This window comes from Bactrocera dorsalis, chromosome 1 (assembly GCF_023373825.1).
Source record: "Bactrocera dorsalis isolate Fly_Bdor chromosome 1, ASM2337382v1, whole genome shotgun sequence".
NCBI classification, from domain to species: Eukaryota; Metazoa; Arthropoda; class Insecta; order Diptera; family Tephritidae; genus Bactrocera; species Bactrocera dorsalis.
This window is the reverse complement of record NC_064303.1, coordinates 22,186,757-22,205,799: the sequence shown is the minus strand read 5'-3', so window position 1 is coordinate 22,205,799 and position 19,043 is coordinate 22,186,757. Positions and strand designations below refer to the sequence as shown.

Below are 19,043 nucleotides of genomic sequence, written 5' to 3'. Positions count from 1 at the left end.
AGCGACAATAAACAAAAGACACAAAATCACATGCATGCATACTTTCAGGCGCTAAAACAAACTTAAGCTCTTAGTGAAACGAAATACAGTCGCATGAGCGCATTAAGTTGCACGAGTGAAAGAAAATGCCAAAGAACGAGAATGTCACACTGCGGTACATACACACATGCAAACTATTATAAGCATATAAGCATTTTTCCACAAACTTTTTTTACACACACACACACACACATCTTTTTGAGTTATTAAAAGTTTCTGACCTTATTTGCCAGGTATACACATGTGTTTTGCCGCTTACACACGAACTTACATAGCTTGTATATGCATACATATATATATGCAAACGAATTTATATAAAGCAGCTTATGGAAAATAACTGTAACTAAAGCTGCAAGCAAAGAAGAAAATTTGTTAAAGGAAATTATACGTTTGCGTGCAGTTAAAAGAATACACACACAAACACACATAAACATATATTCTTATATACATACTATATGATATAATTCTGACAATGGATCCGTCGCACTTTGGTGGTGCTGGTGTGCATATATGACATTCTTATGCTAACTGCTGCTTCTACAGCTGACAAGAGCGTGGCATTCTTATATAAAACATGTCAAAGATGTATCCATTATTTGCCTGATGCATAAAGCTACAGTAGCTGCTGTAGAATTATAATGATTGACATCACAAAACTTACCAAAAGCTTCAGCTAGCGACCATTAACTGGTTTCAGCGAAAGTCTGTAATGTTAGTCTACAGATTAACACCGAGAAGATTCCATCAAGATGACAACTGTGACTGTGAAGTTCTCACGCTTCTCATGAAGTATTCTTTCCTCCTTCTATGGTAGCATCGTAGTATTTTGTTTTATTTTCAACGAAAATATTCCACTGAAATAATCATTAAAAAAAGATTAAGTGCCATACATTTACAATGAGTATTTTTTTTTCAATTAAAGAAATGTGATTGTACCTGGTAAATATTTTATTCGAACTTGTGGTTGATACGCAAATTTTATCAGACAACTACAAGTAGCAATGACTTTAAGACCCGCCCATACGTCTGAAGTATTTTATAAAAAAAAGGGAATCGACACCGTCACAAACTCTATGTGTCTCCTTCTTAACTGGCTAAAACACAGCTTACACGGTTATAGCAGAGTTAATAACTGCGAGCTAGTCTTTTTTTCTTTTCTCTGTTTGGCGTCAATTGAAGATTCCAAATTCCAAGTCCTTCTCCACCTGGTCTTTTCAACGCAGTGGTGGTCTTCCTCTTCCTCTGCTTCTGCCGGCGGGTACTGGGTCAAATACTTTCAGAGCTGGAGTGTTTTTGTCCATTCGGATGACATTACCTAGCCAGGGTAGCCGCCGTTTCTTAATTCGCTGAACTATGTCAATGGCGTCGTATTTTTTATACAGCTCATCGTTCCATCGACTGCGGTATACGCCGTTTCCATTGCGCAAAAGTGCATAAATCTTCAGCAGAACCTTCTTCCCGAAAATTCGAAACGCCGACTCATCATATTTTCTCATCGTCCCAGTTTCTGCACTATGAAGCAGGAAGAGTACATTTGTAGAATTTGGTTTTTGTTCGTCAAGAGAGGAATGTACTTCTAAATTGTCATTCTGTGTTGGTTTTCGAGGCTGACGTTGTTGCTGGTGTTAATACCGGACAGATCTTTCCCAAGATTTGGCGCATGGTGAATATCTGGTCAATTGCATGCTTTAACGCCAGGGTGCATGCTTTCGTCCGACCATTTTTACAAAAAAGCTGATGCTTGCTTCTTATCAGTTTGAATATCTTGGACAGCCGTTTTGTTGTTCTTCAGACGAGTAATTGCTGTTCGAACTTCTTCATGGTCCGGCAATGGAACGCCTGCTCCATCCATCTATTGGGAAATCGGGTTTGCCTTCTCCCTGTGTTATGCTTTTACTGCCATTCAGCAGGCTGGAGAAGTGTTCCCTCCATAATTTGTATGCTCTGGGCATAGAAGACTTCTTTGGTCATATCGTTCGCCTATCCCTTCGGAACTTGGGCGCAAATAAACGACATATTAGAGATATTCGCTTTGGCGTGCATTGTTCATCCATTGGTGTCAATGCTAGGGACTAGGCGACGGAGTCTCTCTCACTTACCGAATTCGCGTTTATTTATATAGTCCTTTTCCCGTTTATCGCACTTCTTAGATCGTAATCCTTATTGCGTTTGAAGTGGTCGTCATCAAAAGGGGAGTCCTTCATCTAAGGCCGTTTTTTGCCAGCGCACAACCCTGAAGAGGGATGACTGCTTTCTCATTTTAGTTCGCTTCAAACGATTATTTTTGGATAACTAGAGGATACTTGGACCAGAAGTCGTGAGTTGCTTGAGCCATATGTAAAATCATCTTTTCACAAGGGAATAGAGCTCAGAGAACTTTCCTCTTTGGAGTGAACTTCTACACATTACTCCATCTTCCAAACTTTCATGTACAGATATCAACATCAAATGCCAATCCTAGAAATATGAAATTCGTTTGTTGTTAACGGAACGGTAGAAGATAGGAAAATGAAGATACAAAAAACGCTTTTATGTTAAGGCTTTTGTCCTAACACCTCTAATTTTCTCTTCTCTCCTCCTTCCTTTTTGGAAAAATGCCTTTTCCCATGAAAGGAAAGCCTTATGCAGACGTAGAGGTCATTCAAAAGGCTTGCACCGGCATACTGGCGGCCATACCGGCCAACGAACTAAAACACTCGTTCGACATGCTTTTGGACCGTGCAAAAAGCTGTATTGAAGCAGAAGGAGACTATTTTGAATAAAATAAATTGATTTTGCCGAAAAAACCATTTGTTCTATTTTTTCTGGAAAGTCCTGTTTACTTTGGAACGCACCTTGTATATCGGCAATTATGTGAGTTATCCTAATAAAATTGAGAGAACGTGTTTTTCTTATAACTGAGCATCTTATTAGAATGAATAAAATCGTGGGAAAACTCGCCTTATACCCAATCTAACTAAGATGCCTTATGTACAAGGTACTTTTCTGGCTTTAATCCTTGCAAGTTGCAAGAGTATAAAATGTTCGATTGCATCTGAACTTGGCTTGTTTGTTTTTCAGGTCGTGTTATTCTTTGACCTTTTAGGAATTTTTTTTTTTTAAATAATTTTACTGCACACCAATTCTAAATATTTTCGTTTTCTGCTTCCTCCAACTTCATCTTCTTCGAACAAACCTCATTAAATTTTATGTGTGGTAGTATCTATCTGTGTTACGTTTTTTCTTGAGTGCGCTATTTTATTGTTTGAAATTCGCGCGTGGTCCACTATAATTGCTCAGCTTTAAGTGCTGTTTCTCTTGTACCGAGTAATTAAATTTATTTTTATACTCATCACTTTAGGCGACGAACTCATACGTATTTTCTAACCCTTGCTGAATGAAAACTCCAATAAAATCAAATTTTTATATCTTCCTTTCTGCTACTCACTCACTCTCTCTCTCTCTTTGCAGATACGTCGCGTGCTGGCGACAAATACGAGACAACCTCAACGGTTAGTGGTTACACGAAATACATGAAATTAAAAATACGCTCTGTGGGTCCCAACGATTTCGGTACTTATCGATGCGTCGCTAAAAATTCATTGGGCGAAACGGATGGCAACATTAAACTTGATGGTAGGTGGAATCTCTACGAGCCGCGTACAAACGCATCTGCATTACCAACTATTGCGCTAAGAGTACTCTACACATACACTCACACACCTGCATATATATATGTATATGGCACACATATACAGAGAAACACACGTATCAATGCAAGTGTGCTTGCAATTAGAATTCATAGCTTAGCTGGCGCTATAAAGGGGCGGTGGGTGCTTGAAATGAGCGCTGCTTTGAAATAGAAAGTAAAACAGCGGCGTGGATTGCAAAAGACAAAGCAGAAAAAAAAGCCAGCAAATCGGAATGATACCAAAATAAATGTTGCGTAAAACTGCTATGGTGGTAGTGTTGATTTCAAATTAAAAGCAAAAAGGGGCGCAACGCGCTTAAAACTCATTGAAATTTCGAAATTTACGAAATGCTGTGGAATTTTCGTCGAAGCGCGCACTGCGAAAAAAGCACAGACAAGGCAAATATTTGCAGCGCTCCGTCAATGCATACGTTTGGATTGAAATAAACTTGTTATTTTAGAGCGCTTTGAATTTCCATTGTTTGGCGCAAAATTAAAATGAAATTAATTGTTTTTTATTTGCACACTTTTATAAGAATATTTTGCAAATTCTGAATTTTCATGAAATTTTTTGCTTTCACAGAAATGCCAACACCCACAACTGCAATAATATCGGAGAATTCTGCTTGGAATCGGAGTTTAGGTAAGTCTATTAGTCAAAAACCAAGCGCATTCCCACTTAGGTTCCTAAGCGTATTTACTTAATAAATCTTATTTTATTGTTGTTGGGTTTTCACAAAAAAATCAAAATAATATTATTTTTTTTATTTATTCATATTAATTTTTTGTTCATCTTTCATTTTTTTGATTTATTACATAATCCTGTAAGGTTTGACGTATCAAACCAATAATTGGTACAAAAACCAAATAATTCAACAGAGCAGTCTTTTACCAAACCCCCAGAGAGTAAAGCATCGTTCAAACATTGTTATACTTTGCTGATCAAATATTAGGTTTTCAAATATCTCCCATCAGCTCTTTTGCTGGTCATATGGAAGCAGCTCATAGTGGATGATTCCCTTCCACTCCCACCAAACACACAGCAAAGCCTTCCTGGCTGTCAATCCCGGCTTGTCCACTGTTTGGGACGAATCACCGGTCTTTGACCAAGAACGTTTTCGATTGATATTGTCTTATGTGATCCATTTTTCGTCATCAGTCACCATCCGCCTCAAAAATGGGTCGAGTTCAGCAGCATATCGCAGGCGTTGATTCGGTCCAAGAGATTATTTTGCGTAAAATCATGCGACACCCAAACATCAAATTTTGTGTATCCAGTCTTCTGCAGATGGTTGAAAGTGGTTTGGTGACTAACTCCATCTTCTGGGCGATGTCACGAGATGCCACATGCTGGTCTAACTCGGTGTTTTCCATGATTTGATCGGTATTCGTCATCACAGGTCCTCCGCCGGCTAGCTTATCAATGGTGTCGTTTTCGCCCGCTCTGAATCGTCGAAACCATTCCTATGCAGTTCGAAGTGATAGAGTACCATCCCTGAAAACCCCATTAATCTAACATAACGTTTTTCTAACGAATTTTCCTTTAACGAAGAAAAACTTCAAAATATGTACATAACATTTTTTATGTTATTCAGAACGTTTTGACATACAAACGCTAATTGTGTTGTTTATAGTAACTTAAAATATTCATATCGGCCAAAAGATGAAATTGGATACCGCAGATTTTTGCACAGTGATTATTTATAACTTTCGATGTAGATTTTCTCAGCAACAATGCATCGATGAATTTACTATAATTCAGTTTTTGGCGGTGAGGCTTCATCAAAGACCAGTGGGGAGTTCTATCGATGTCGAAGTTTAGCCCAAACGGGATTGCGTAAAGGGCGTCTATAATCAGTTTTTGTTGTGGAAACTATTACTGCTGGGCGGAAACTAATATCGTCAGATCGTCATGTGATCTATCGTGAGGAAGAGACAACTATAGGCATTAGTGGGACCAACATACACGACCATAAAGTGTATGACATGGAATTTACAGTGTACGATTCTTTCAACTAGTGGAAGATTGCTTATTCATATATCTTAAAAATATAAAATAGCAACAACAATCTAATACTTATTAAATTTTATTAAACTAACCGAAAACAGAATATGCAGCTATTGCGCTAAAGTTTTATTAAATTGAGTATCCAACTTAGCAAGTTTAGCTACCTTTTCTGGCATATTTTTTTTTTTGTTATTCTTGTGTCAGCGTGCAATGTTGCATAATGAGCTACAACAACGCAGCAGTGTCTGCAAAAGTCTCCAGTTGCCACTTGCGTGCCACTTATACACTGCAACGAGTATAATCCTTTTTTAGTTTAATTCGCCACTTCATTTGTGACTTGCAGTTCAGAGGAGCGCAAGACTCAACGTCTGCTATAATAGCACAAAAAAGCGGTAAATCCATATTAACGACCGCGCCGGCGAGCAGTCTGTCTGCCGTTTGTGTGCATCCGCTCTGCAGGAGAGTGAGTATCATATTTTATAAAGCTTTCAGAAGCGCTCAACGTCTTGGCTTTCTTCACGGCGTTCATAGTTAGTGATTTCCTTGAATGCTTCGCGAACTCGCTCTTCGCTCCTCGCTAAATATGGTGCGGTATAATGAAGATAAACATCGCTGAGCAATATGTATACAAATATTTGAAATTCGCGCTAATAATATAATTATAATGATCATCTGAGGGCTAAACAGCGGCTTCTTCGCAGAAGTGGCGGAAGTGGCTTTAAAAATGCCGGAGTGTGCAGTAGTGTGCACAGAAGCAGCGATTATCCTTCTTAGAAGACGTCCCTGTCCGCGTAGAACAATCGGGCTTTGGGCAAGAGAAACAGGTGCACATAAGCGGGTTTCAGTTTTTGATATGTAAATTAATTTAACGTTGTAAATTTCGTATAGCAATAAATTTTCTCAGAAGCCATGGTTGAAGTTATACTATTTAAGTAGATAACAACTGTTGAGATGTCAAAGAAGCTAAATTTGTTTGTTATCAATGAAAAAACGCACAGTTGCAGATGAACTCCCCTGCTATTGGCTCATAGATTACGGTTTGGCAACCTTTTAATTGCAGCACCTAGGAAAAAATATAACATTTCGACTAACTAAGAGACTACTTGGATGGGCTGTGGACAAAATATTTGCGATATCAAGCTTCCTCACGAATAATGAAAAACTGGCACAGTCACCAAAGATAAACAGATGATAAACGTAGCCAAAGAAAAAATTAATTTGTTTGTCCGGGAAGTAATAGGACTGAGTCGGTTTAAAAAAATTTTTAGAACCAATCGTTACAATTCTTTAAAAACTTTGAAAATAGGCTCCTTCTGCGTCGATGCAGCGCTGCCAGCGCGACTTCTAAGCATTGAAGGTGTCACGGCAGGCATTGTCCAGAATAACCTTCAGATTCTAGATGCTTGCTGCTTGGTTCCCATATCTCGTCTCAAAAGAAAAGGAAGCTTACCTCTTTGTTTTGGGATCATACTAAAAGATCCATGACTCTTCAGCTCTGATTACGTTATTCAAAACTTGGGCGTCACTTTCACGCATGTTCAAAATTTCTTGGCACACTATCACTCGCCGTAATTTATGGTCATCAGTGAGCACTTTTGGGACCGTCACAATGTCATGAACCACAGATTTTGATAGATTTAAGATCTGAGCAATTAAACGAATACTTAGTCGATGGTCTAAGTTTAAAACTTTACACACACGAGTCACATTGTCGGTGTTTGACAAAATGGCAGGTCTCACAGCACAGTCTTCAGCAGCGACCTCTTCCCGGCCCTTCAAAAAGGCCTGGTGCCACCGGAACACACCACTTCTTGCTAAAGCAACATCTGGTTAAGCTTGCTTGATCATATCAAACGTCTCTGTCGCAGATTTACCGAGTTTCACAGAAAATTTAATTGCGTGCCTCTGCTCTACGGAACGCTATATTTTCGGCTTGCACCACTCACAGAAACACGTCGGGCAAAAATGTATCTCCAGGTGCTCAGAGACAACTAACCAGCCGCTCGTTCGTTAACTAGGAATGCCCTCTAACGAATCCAGTCGATGCGTGCAAATTCCGAAGTACAGCCGCGGCGAAAGAAAATTACTTTTCGGACAAACCCTGTATTTGCAACTATAAAATAATCAGGAAACATGCTATAAGAAAAGTAGTGAGAGACACACCGTTCCCCCTTCAATATCATCTCTTATCCATACCTCTATGAGATGCAAGACAAAGAACCGTATGAAAACATATTTTTTCAATTAATGCAAGGAAACCTTTAGAGGAAGATTTCAGAATATGGTCTAGGTTCCAGCTATTCCAGTTTTTCGAATCCTACTCAGCTCTTGCCAAATTTACAAAAACCATCTCTAAAAGACGTGATTGGAACAGTTGTTGGAACGATTAATATTGACTCAATGTATCTGCTCGCAAGCCGTTTGAACTGGCTATACTATACATATCGCAAAGTGTGACTTTTTTTCGATGCTGTTGCAAAATCAATTTACACCTGTAGCATTGCTTGAATATTTTGACAACTAAACTGACTTGTTGTCGAGTTTCCGGACACTGACCCAGTAAAATCAACCATCAAGGATTGGTTTTCTAACTATAGAGATGATGAGAAGGTTGCTGAAGACGGCGAACGCAGTGGTCGCTCAAAAGAGCTTGTTACAGACTTCAAGAGCAAGACAGTCCACAAAATAAATTTGGATAAGCGTAAAGTGAAGAACCGTCAGCAACAGTAACAGTCGCTGCTTTAGCGTTATTGGACCATTTGAAGAACGAAATCGCCGAAAAACGGATGCCTTCGAAGAAAGATAAATTGCTGTTTCATCAAGACAATGCACGTTGTCTCAAGTTAGTGAAAACGCTGCTAAAAAGTTATGAATTTTGCTTCGAATTTTCGTCAAATGGTGGTGGTGATCGCCAAAACTGAGGTCTATTTTCAGGCATCGTACAAATCGTACTACAAACATGGTATCGAAAAGTTGAAGTACACCAAAATCGGTGTATCAGCTATAAACTATATTGAATTAAACAAAAACAAATTTTGCCAAGAAAATGACCGGGGACTTTACAATTGACCTGTTAGGTACTACCGTCCCTTGATGACTAAACACATAAAAGTAGGTAGACTGGCTCTGTGGTTGTTACTGTTCGTTTACTTCAAGTTCTTCAGCTACCGTGCTACGGCAAAAGCCTACTGAATCATACAGGGGTTACTAATGCATTAGGGTAAAGATTATTGGCATAAATTGTTATTGAATGGCGCCAGCAACCCGCCATGTCACTTGAGGGATCATAGGCATTCAGGTTTTATGAGGAATTCAGTGGAATCCAAAATCGCTCTGCGATTATTTTCCGCTGGCCGCTGTATGTTATTCACAACTGCTTATTGGCTAGCCACTGTACCTAGCTTTTTATTATCCGTGACTCTTTTACAATACCCCACAGAGAAAAGTCTCAGGTGATCGAATAACAAGAGTTTTTTGGCCATTTTGTTTATTACTATAACAATACAATATTTGTACACTACAGTGTCCGACACTCGAAGCACTCCCATTAAAAAAGCCATAAGATCGGTTTGGAAAATTATTTTTATTTATTTTAAAGTACAAAATGTATGAAAATAATCATAAATCCAGGACCAATTCACTTTTGCTCGATATGGCCACCTTTTGCCTTAACTATGGCCTTGAGACGGTCAAAAAACGAATCGCAAGCTGCCCGAATGTGACTTGCCGGTATTTTGATCCACTCACGGACAATGGCTTTCTTCAGCATCTCGAGAATGGTGTATTTACTTCGGATTTTGCCCTCCCAAATGGGCCAGAGAGAAAAAACCATTGGATACGCATCTGGTGAGTTCGAGAGCCATTGTGTGGTCCTATTGAAGTTCGGAACGTTGTTTTTCAGCCATTCTTGGTTCACTCGCGCTTTGTGAGACGGTGCTGAGTCTTGTTGAAACGTCCATGGTTTGCGACCGAAATGTTTGTTTGCCCACGGCTTCAAAGCAGCCTCCAGAACACTTTCCCGATAATATGTCGCATTTACTTTGACGCCAGGCTCGATGAAAACAATTGGAGAGCGCTCATCTGCGGTGACAGCGGCCCAAACCATTATTTGTGGCGGGTGCTGCCTCCTGGTGGCCAACCGATGACTTAGATTCTCGTATGAACGGTCGGTCAAGTAAACCCTATCGTTTTGAGAATTTACGAATTGCTCAATTGAAAATTTTTTCTCGTCAGAAAACACAATGTTCGGAATTTGACCGCTTTCGGCCAAGCGAAGCAACTGCTTCGCTCTCTCAAGTCTTACTTGTTGCTGCTTCGGTGTGAGATCATGGGCCTTTTGGAACTTGTAAGGCTTGACCTTGAGCTCATTTTTCAATATGCGTCGGATGCTGCTGCGGTTGGATATTTTGAGTTCTCATTTGAATGGAAGTTTTAAAAACTGAACCCACAATACAGACCTTTTAAACAGTAAAATCGCGCACGAAAATATTTTTAGTCAATTTCCAACATGGTATTTATAGGTAAAATATAGTTTCCAACTACATTATTTTTACCTTTTACTTGAACATATTTCCTAGCATTTGCACAAAGCCAAAAAAATGGAAGTGAAAACCTGACAATAATTACCGAAAAGGCGCTCATAATGTCGTATATTTAACGCAAATATTATTAATATAATTATTTTATAATTCTTTTCCTTTTTTACTGCAACGCTCGCAAATTTCATGCTACCTTAAAACATATTTATTTACATATATTGCATTTATTTGACTTTCCTCTTTGCTTTCTTCTTTACATGCAAATCTACGTAACGTCTCGCTTCGCCGTGCGCTGTCCATCTGTACTCACGCACACACACACGCCACCAATTTGCCGGTGTGTGTTCGTGGAATGTCCACTTATCGACAACAACCACTTCACCACCGCCACTTGGCGCTCTCGTCTTCTGCCGCCTGACGCGACGTTGCTGCCTTGCAACTTTTCGTCTGCCACACGGAAAATAACTTCGCAAAAACGAAAAAAAAACGGCAAAAACGATTAAATAAACATTTATAAAAATTTCAACGTCTACCTTTTCGCGTTTCTTTTGCAACTCACTTCCTCTGCCGCTTTTTCGCGAAAATTAAAAATTCACTGAAAATTATGACCGCCGAAAAAAATAACAAAAAAAACGAAAACAAGTTGGTAAACACCGCCATAGAAATAAATTTGACTTGAATGCCTTACCTGATTATGGGGTCGAGGAGTGGCGCGACGGTGTCGGTAAGTACCTGCTAACATTTCCACTACATTGCATAAAAAATGAAATAAAATAAAATAAAAACAAATTCAAATAAAATAAAATAAAAATAAAAAAATAAAATCAAATTCAAATAAAATGAAATATAAAGTTTTTTTAGCACGACTTTCAACAACATCAACGCCGTTAGAGACGCGGTCGTCTCACGAGTCAAGTCCATCTTGTGCAATCTGATTTTCAGTTTCGCCTTATTCATTGCATACTTTCAGCTTGTTTAATTTCTTTTCGCATTTTGCTTTTTGACTTCGCGTTAGCTGCCTTTTGTCTGTCGGCTTTTATGCAGTTTCATGCTAAATACTTATGCTCTGCGCTGAATAGCGCGGCAAAAAAGTTAACCCGACCGCAGAAATCCTCGCCGTAAGGTCTGCCAACCCTGAACGCTTCACATTTCCTTTTTATTATGATCATCATTAATGTAATAAGAATAATCAGTTTTGTTAAGCGCTTTTAGAAATAATTCAGCGCGATATTAAATTTGCTGTGATTTGAAGTTAACGGTTCAAACGACCACTAGCAAGCAGCAAAAGGAAAAATACTTCATACTCGTCGTGAGGTTGAATGTCGCGGTGTAATTTGCGCTAAATTATAACCCCACAAAGGTTTAATTTACATATCTGAAAAGTATGAAAGCTATATATAACAGCCTAAGTGGTAGTATCTTCCACCAGCAGTTTATTATTCATTATTCGGTCTGTTAATTGGTGAAATCGTACTCCGACCACAACTACTTTTAATATTATCACATATTTACTACATGTAAAAGATATAAGAAGGGTATATAGAAGAAGCTTTAAAAAATGAAAAAAAGGTGCACGAGTGGTTCAACGTTTTCAAAGTCGTCGTGAGGACATAAATAACGATCAACATGTGGGCCAATCAAAATCCGTGATCACCGGAAATTCCATCGAAACTGTGCGTGAATTCATAAAAAATCAGCCGAAATCATCATTGAAATTCATGGAAATGGAATTGAACATCTCCAAAACATCGATTTATCGCATTTTGACCGAACATTTGGGCTTACGAAAGGTGTGTGCATGGTTTGTTCCGCACAAATTGACTGACGATCAAAAATTGCTCAGAAGCCAACATTCGAAGGTCAAAAAGGACAAAGAACAAGGAAGGTCACAAAGGATAAAAACTTCCTTTACAATATTGTAACTGGTGACGAAACGTGGAGTTTCCAATATGATCCCGAAACGATACGCCAGAGTGCTGAATGAAAGGCACCGGACGAGCTGAAACCCCAAAAATTGCGCGTTGAGAAGTCAAAAGTGAAGACAATGCTGATTTGTTTGTATGATTCCAAGAGTATTGTTCACAAAGAATTTGTTCCACCCGGCCAAAACGTTAACGGGGTATTCTACCTTGAAGTTTTGAAGCGTTAAGTGCGCCGTATTAGACGTTTCGGCCCGAATATCGCGAAGATGAAAGTTGGCGTTTGATGCACGATAATGCGCCGTCTCATCGACCGACGCTTGTGACAATAATAATAATATAAATATATAAATATCAATTTTATTATAAAAATAATCTTTCTTTAAAAATGTTCAAGTGTCAATAAGATAAAGAACCGCTCGAAGTAAGGAAAATATTGCTGCCGTTCAGGCAAGTGTTACAGAAAACTGCAATATGTGGATTCCAAGGCATTCTCAATAAGTAGGACTGTCTCAAACCACAACCTGGCGGATTCTGCGAAAAAGTTTGGGCTTGCATACATATAAAATTATTCTGACTCAAGAACTGTAGCCAGTGGACTGCCATAAAGGCGGAAATACAATGATCGTTTATTCTCTTCTGTGTATTTTTCATCGTGTGAGCGGTACACTATCACAAATCGATGGCCATTATCATTACCCTTCCCTACTCCGCCCATTGTTATCTGATCGTGATGTATGTCAGCATTGCCAATAGAGTGTGTTTCTCTCTTTCTACGTTTATGACAGCTCCATCTACCAGGTGAGATTGCTTATTTTGTCCTGGAACAACTTGAAAACAATAACAATTTTTTTTAAGAAAATTATCTTCTCCGTTGAGACTCACTTTGATTTGAGTGGTGCGGTAATAAGAAAATAATCAACCATGACATTGCCCAAAATTGACAGTTTGGTGTGTTTTAGTCTGGTAGAATCATCTATTCGTACTTCTTTCGAAATGTAGCTGGTAATCGATGAAAACCAATTTTTAATGGCCGCATTAGGAAGAAGTTGATCTTGCCAACGTCTGCTTTCAACAAGACGGGGCAACGTACCACACACATGCAACAACAGAATTATGGCGAGTAATGTTTAGATATTTGATTATTTTAAGAAATTGTTATAGTGAATGGTTTTCAAGAAGTTGTAATTCATTATTGAACGACTTGATTTAGTGGAAAAAGTATAAGAAAGTAGGGTTCATGGAATACGCTCCTGCAAAAGCAGTCGTGGAGCACATTTGAATTATGTTATATACAGAATTTTTAGCCTTACCATATGAATGACTATTGAACAACGATCAGTGAGAACTCTTACGATTTCCGAAGGGCAAGTAGTGCAGTATATATCTTTCTTTCCACTCTAGACTCACAGTCGCACAGAAGCTGGTCGTCGACCAACATCTGCTAAGTGGGTGGAAGGTTGAGTGCTAGAAGGCAAGTTGACAACTCATTCAACTGCGATGTGAGCTGGACAAGGGTGTGCCTTCTTGTGAGTTCATCGGCTTTGCAGTTTCCAATAATCGCCCAAATGATACTCATAATGAAGAAGCTTGCTGCTATTTTTTATGAGAACCGAAATCATCGACCACCATTTGAGCTCTACGGGTTTCTCCTATTCATCGTATAACTCATTCATTGTTTGAGTTGTCGAGTACCAAGGATACCATATGGGTATACGAGGTATGACAATTAAGTAATGAGACTGATTCCATAAAAACCGTATATTTGAAAATTATTCTACAACTCTGCCATCCCCTTCAAAGTAGTCCCCTTGGGCAGCTATACAGCGATTCCAGCGCGTTTTCCATGCTTCGTAACATTTCTGGAACGCTTCGACTGGGATGTCCGCGAGTATCCTCGTCACGGCCGCCTGGATGTCCGTAATCGACTCAAAATGGGTTCATGTCGGGCGAATAAGGCGGCTGTTGCAACATGGCGATCCCTTTAGAGGCCAAATACTGGAACAAGCTATGGGCGGTGTGGCACGGCGCGTTGTCGTGATGAAGGATCCAGTTACGAGCGATGTCTGGGCGCACCCTGTTGACTCGTTTTCGCAATCTTTCGAGTACTTGGCAATAGTAGACTTGATTCACAGTTTTCCCCGGTGGAACGAATTCTTTGTGGACGATTCCACGGCTATCAAAAAAGGCAAAAATCATCTTCTTCACCTTCGACTTGCTCATGCCAGCCTTCTTCAGGCGGGGGCGCGCGGAGACAACCATTGTGAGCTTTGGCACGACTAAGAGCACTATCACCATACACTCTTACAATTTTAGCGTACGTTTCCGAAGCTGTTTCGCCCAATCTGGCGCAAAATTTTATCGCGACGCGTTGCTCTTGATTTCGTTTTTCCATTTTCGTGACGAGCACTACAAACAGGCGAACTAAACAAGCTAGAGCGATGGTACATATATCAATGGAGAGGGGAGGGATGCCGGAAAAAGAGAAAGGGAATTTCAAGGTCACAGGTTTACCACAAGCGCGGCAATAAAATCAGTCTCATTACTTAATTGTCAAACCTCGTATAGCTAATATATTGATTTTTTATTTTCTGATTTATGAATGTAGAAAATGTTCGACGTGAGTTTAACCCTTCCTATAATTGCATTAATTTAATTTATTTTCGTTTCTAAATAAATTTTACGAATTTTAAAATTTTTCCATTTGAATGCGCGTTTCTTCGACAGTTTTATTGTTTTTGTTATTTTGTGCGTGTGTTTTTTCTAATTAGTGCTAAGCATTATGCAGCTGTACGTGCATTAATTAATTTGAAAAATGATGTTGCTTAATTTCTTTGCAGCGCTATTTCAAAAACTATTATAATTATTTCGGTGTTGCGTGGTTTTTGCGCCTGCCGATATGCAACAAAATGCTGTTGTTTCGCTTGGTTTGGTGAAATTTCATTTCAAAACGAAATTGCATAAAAATATAAAGTGTGCAAAAGCAATAACAAAACTGACACAGATTAATTGAACCTTAATGCCGCGCATCAGTGGTCGTGGCGCAGTTGTTGTACACACACACATACACAAATATATATATGCATATAATTGCGTTCGTTATTACTATTTGTTATGTTTTTGCTCACTTTACCACTTTTTTGTTTTTGCAATTTTTGTTGGTTTTATCGTATTTTTAAATTTTTTGTTTTTTTTTTGGTGTTTTGTGCGACCAATGAAAAATGATTCACTTTAAAATGCAAATCATGAGCATAAAAACTTTTTGCGCAACTCACGCGCACGAATAGCAGTGGGGGAGTGGGTGACAGGAGCGTTGTGTGGCGTTGCGCGCGTGGAGTAACGGAAGTTTTGGAGCAAAGCTTGTCATTATCTGCATAATAAATTGTGTTGCGCTTGCGGCTGAATATATACGCAAATACATACATATTTGTATGTTAAGTTATAATTTATTGAGATTAAGTTGTTATTATTTTGGAATCAATTCGAATGGCCTTCTGTGTTGACTTTGAAAAGTGAATTTGTATAAGTCAAGCGTTTGGTTTCGATAGCATTTTTTGTTAAATATAGCAGCTCTATGAGCTTCACATGCTTATGCCTATTTATATTGGAAGTGTTTTGCTCGGCAGCCAATATTAATTGCTTGTGTCGAAGGCAGTGGCGTCGTGTTGCTCAATTCGAATGAATTTCATGTATAATGAATACTTCAGATTTGTTTAACTTAAAAATTATAACTTTGCCTAAATCAAATAAAAACAAGAAACGGTAACTTCAGCTGCACCGAAGCTAATATACCCTTCACTGGTGCTTTGAGTAACTATGTGTTCAGTTTATATGGAAGCTATATGCTATAGTAATCCGATCTGAACAATTTCTTCGGAGATTACATTGTTGCTTTAGAAAATAATCTATACCAAATTTCGTGAATATATCTTGTCAAATGTGAAAGTTTTCCATACAAGAACTTGATTCCGATCGTTCGGTTTGTATGGCAGCTATATGTTATAGTGGTCCGATATCGGCAGTTCCGACAAATGAGCAGCTTCTTGAAGAGAAAATGACGTTTGCAAAATTTCAAAACGATATCTTAAAAACTGAGGGACTAGTTAGTATATATGCAAACGGGCAGACGGACATGGCTAAATCGACTCAGCTCGACATACTATTCATTTATATATATACTTTATATGGTCTCCTACACTTCTTTCTGGGAGTTACAAACTTCGTGACAAACTTAATATACCCTGTTCAGGGTATAAAAATCACTCTGATGTTGAGCAACACCAAAAGCTCCGTCAGGATCGGGAAGGGCCTCTCCTAGCCGTTCTATACCCAACGAGGTTTCAGACAGGGCAACTCCATAACGTGCGACTTCGTCAATCTGCTGTTGGCTATAAGTTAGTCATAATTCCCGTCCTGCTATATTGTGCAGAGGCTTGGAGTCGACGTTGGGAGTTTTCGAGAGAAAGGTTCTGCTCCCTGAAAACTTGTGATTTAGTTTAGGTTAGCTTATGCTAGCCTGCAGTCCCGACAAACATAGACCTACTGTCACTTGGTAATGAAAGAAAACAGTTCAGTTTATTTTGAGCTAAAGTATTAACACATGGCGTCAATGCTTTTTGTGGACTTTAAAAGCGCTTTGCTATCTAATTTAGATACTGTTGTTCCTTGAACTGTGAAGCTCCTAGACATCTAATACGAGTTCTACATAAGGCTGACAAAAGCAGACAGGGTATTCCGGCGGCTCTTCCGTGCCTCTTTTATTGCACTTTCTGCTTATGTCGTCGTTATCAATGCCTTTCCGTCACGCATATGATGTCACGGGGTTGTGACCTTTCACTAGGTCAACAACCGTCCTGCAATCTTTTCGAGACCGTGTGAGTAAAACGCATGCTGGTTTTTCTTCGGTGCTCATGCAATTGATTTCTGTTATCCTTCATGTCCTTAAGGCTTTACATCTCGGCCTAGTCCATCTTAAGGGGCCGCCGTATTTCCTGTAATTTTTCGCAGCCAGATTAATACCACTTTTGGCAATTTTGTTAGCTATTACGACTCCCAAAATATCATTGTGGCCTGGAACTCAGTACATAAGCAGTCGTTTCTCGACAAACCTATATTTACTGCCTTCATACTTCTAAGGATATTCCAGAAGTACGTATAATACGCAGTAATAATATTGTCTTTATTCCCACTTGGCTATCAACGTATTTATTCATCTCTTTTATGTTGTTCCCTGCGTTGATTTTTACTTCAAACGCTTTCATAACCGCAAAGATTTCCGCTGGAAGATACTGCAATATTCCAGAAGCATGAAGGATCGTCTGTGATCTAGCTTCAAGCAATAAATTCTGCCGACCACTCCGATAGGCATTTGTAATATATCTGTGTGCATGTTATACGTTCCGTTAAAGATTTGCATGCTAAAGCTTGAGTATATGTGGTCTCTTTTATCAACTCACCTTTATCACTCACCATAATAAGTATCACACTCATAATAATAAATTGTCTTTTGATCTTATACTTGTAGTTATGGTAGTTGCATTGCCATTCCATTCCCTAAGTAAAGTAACGTTCTGCCAACATCGTCTCCTCGTAGATGACCAAAACAATTTCGTTTTCTATTTTTATTTTAACACGATTTCTTTCTTTACACTCAAATATTCTCAAATAATTAAAAAAAAAACTACTGTTGAGTTGAAAGCCCTTTGAAGGATAAAAATGTGGGTGCCTTCCGTCTACTTACTGTCATAATAAGGCACATAATTATTTAGATAATTTCTATAGTTTAGTGACCCACTAATGGATGATATTGTCCAACATTATTTTCAAGGTTTACAGGCAAATAACATTCATAGTTTTTTGTTACACTGGTATATTTGGAAGTATTTCTTATTCTTCGATAAAGCTGGGATATTGAAGTGTATATAAAGTTGACTGTGTCAGTTTTGGTTTAATTTTTTTCGGTATTTTGATGTCAAAAACCAACATCGCTCTAAAGCGCCAAATGAAAGAAAAAATCGATCAAATAATGAAAATCGTTGAGCTGGACTAGCAAGGGCCGATTTCCTGGGAGGTAGACACTGCATAAAGAACCATTTAAAACCACTAAAATATGACTAGATATAAACAAAGCTTGATGTATGAGTGCCACCCAAGTTGACGCAAAAAACAAAATCAAAAACCGAATTCTTTTCCACGAACCGCTACTAAAACTCAACAAAAGCGATTGATTTCTCAACCGAAGGGTTGTTGGTGTTGAAAGTGGGTTCCTTATAAAACAGTGGATAAGCCAGGTATTGGTAGGAAATCACATACTATAACCTGCTCTTCTGCTGTAAAATCGTTAATTCGGACCTGCAACATCGACTGTTAGGAAGGCGTATGAAGGAATCAATGGCCCAGAAGCGGTGAAATTTCGTCAATTAGAGAGAGGTTATATTTCATCATCGTTAATGACTCTCTAGAAGCTTGGTTGGCTGGTTTTTATGCATTCACCTTACATTCCTAGTCTGACAAATTAATTAGATGATAAGCAATTGTACTCGCCTGTACTGAAAATTTGACCATACAAGGAACGTTCCAAAGTAAACAGGACTTAAAAAAAACAGAACAAATGGTTTTTTTTGGCAAAATAAATTTATTTTATTCAAAATAGTCTCTTGCTGCTTCAATACAGCTTTTTGCACGTCCAAAAGCATGTCGAACGAGTGTTTTAGCTCGTTGGCCGGTATGGCCGCCAGTATGCCGGTGCAAGCCTTTTGAATGGCCTCTACGACTGCATAACGCTTAACTTTATGGCCAAATGCTTTTTTCCGAAAAGGAAGAAGTCGCACGGTGCCACACGGTGAATACGGGGAGTGGTTAATGGTTAA

The 19,043-nt window shown here is 38.8% G+C and overlaps 1 protein-coding gene across 1 annotated transcript in view; it reads left to right on the top strand.

The window, feature by feature from the left end:
• The window catches only part of LOC105225693 (uncharacterized), a 253,875-nt gene that overhangs the window by 209,700 nt on the left and 25,132 nt on the right, over positions 1-19,043 (top strand). Inside the window, exons 9-11 of the mRNA XM_049447157.1 lie at positions 3,490-3,654; positions 4,293-4,352; positions 10,899-10,979. Of these exons, the coding sequence (XP_049303114.1) occupies positions 3,490-3,654; positions 4,293-4,352; positions 10,899-10,979 (306 nt within the window). The remainder of the gene's footprint in view (positions 1-3,489; positions 3,655-4,292; positions 4,353-10,898; positions 10,980-19,043) is intronic.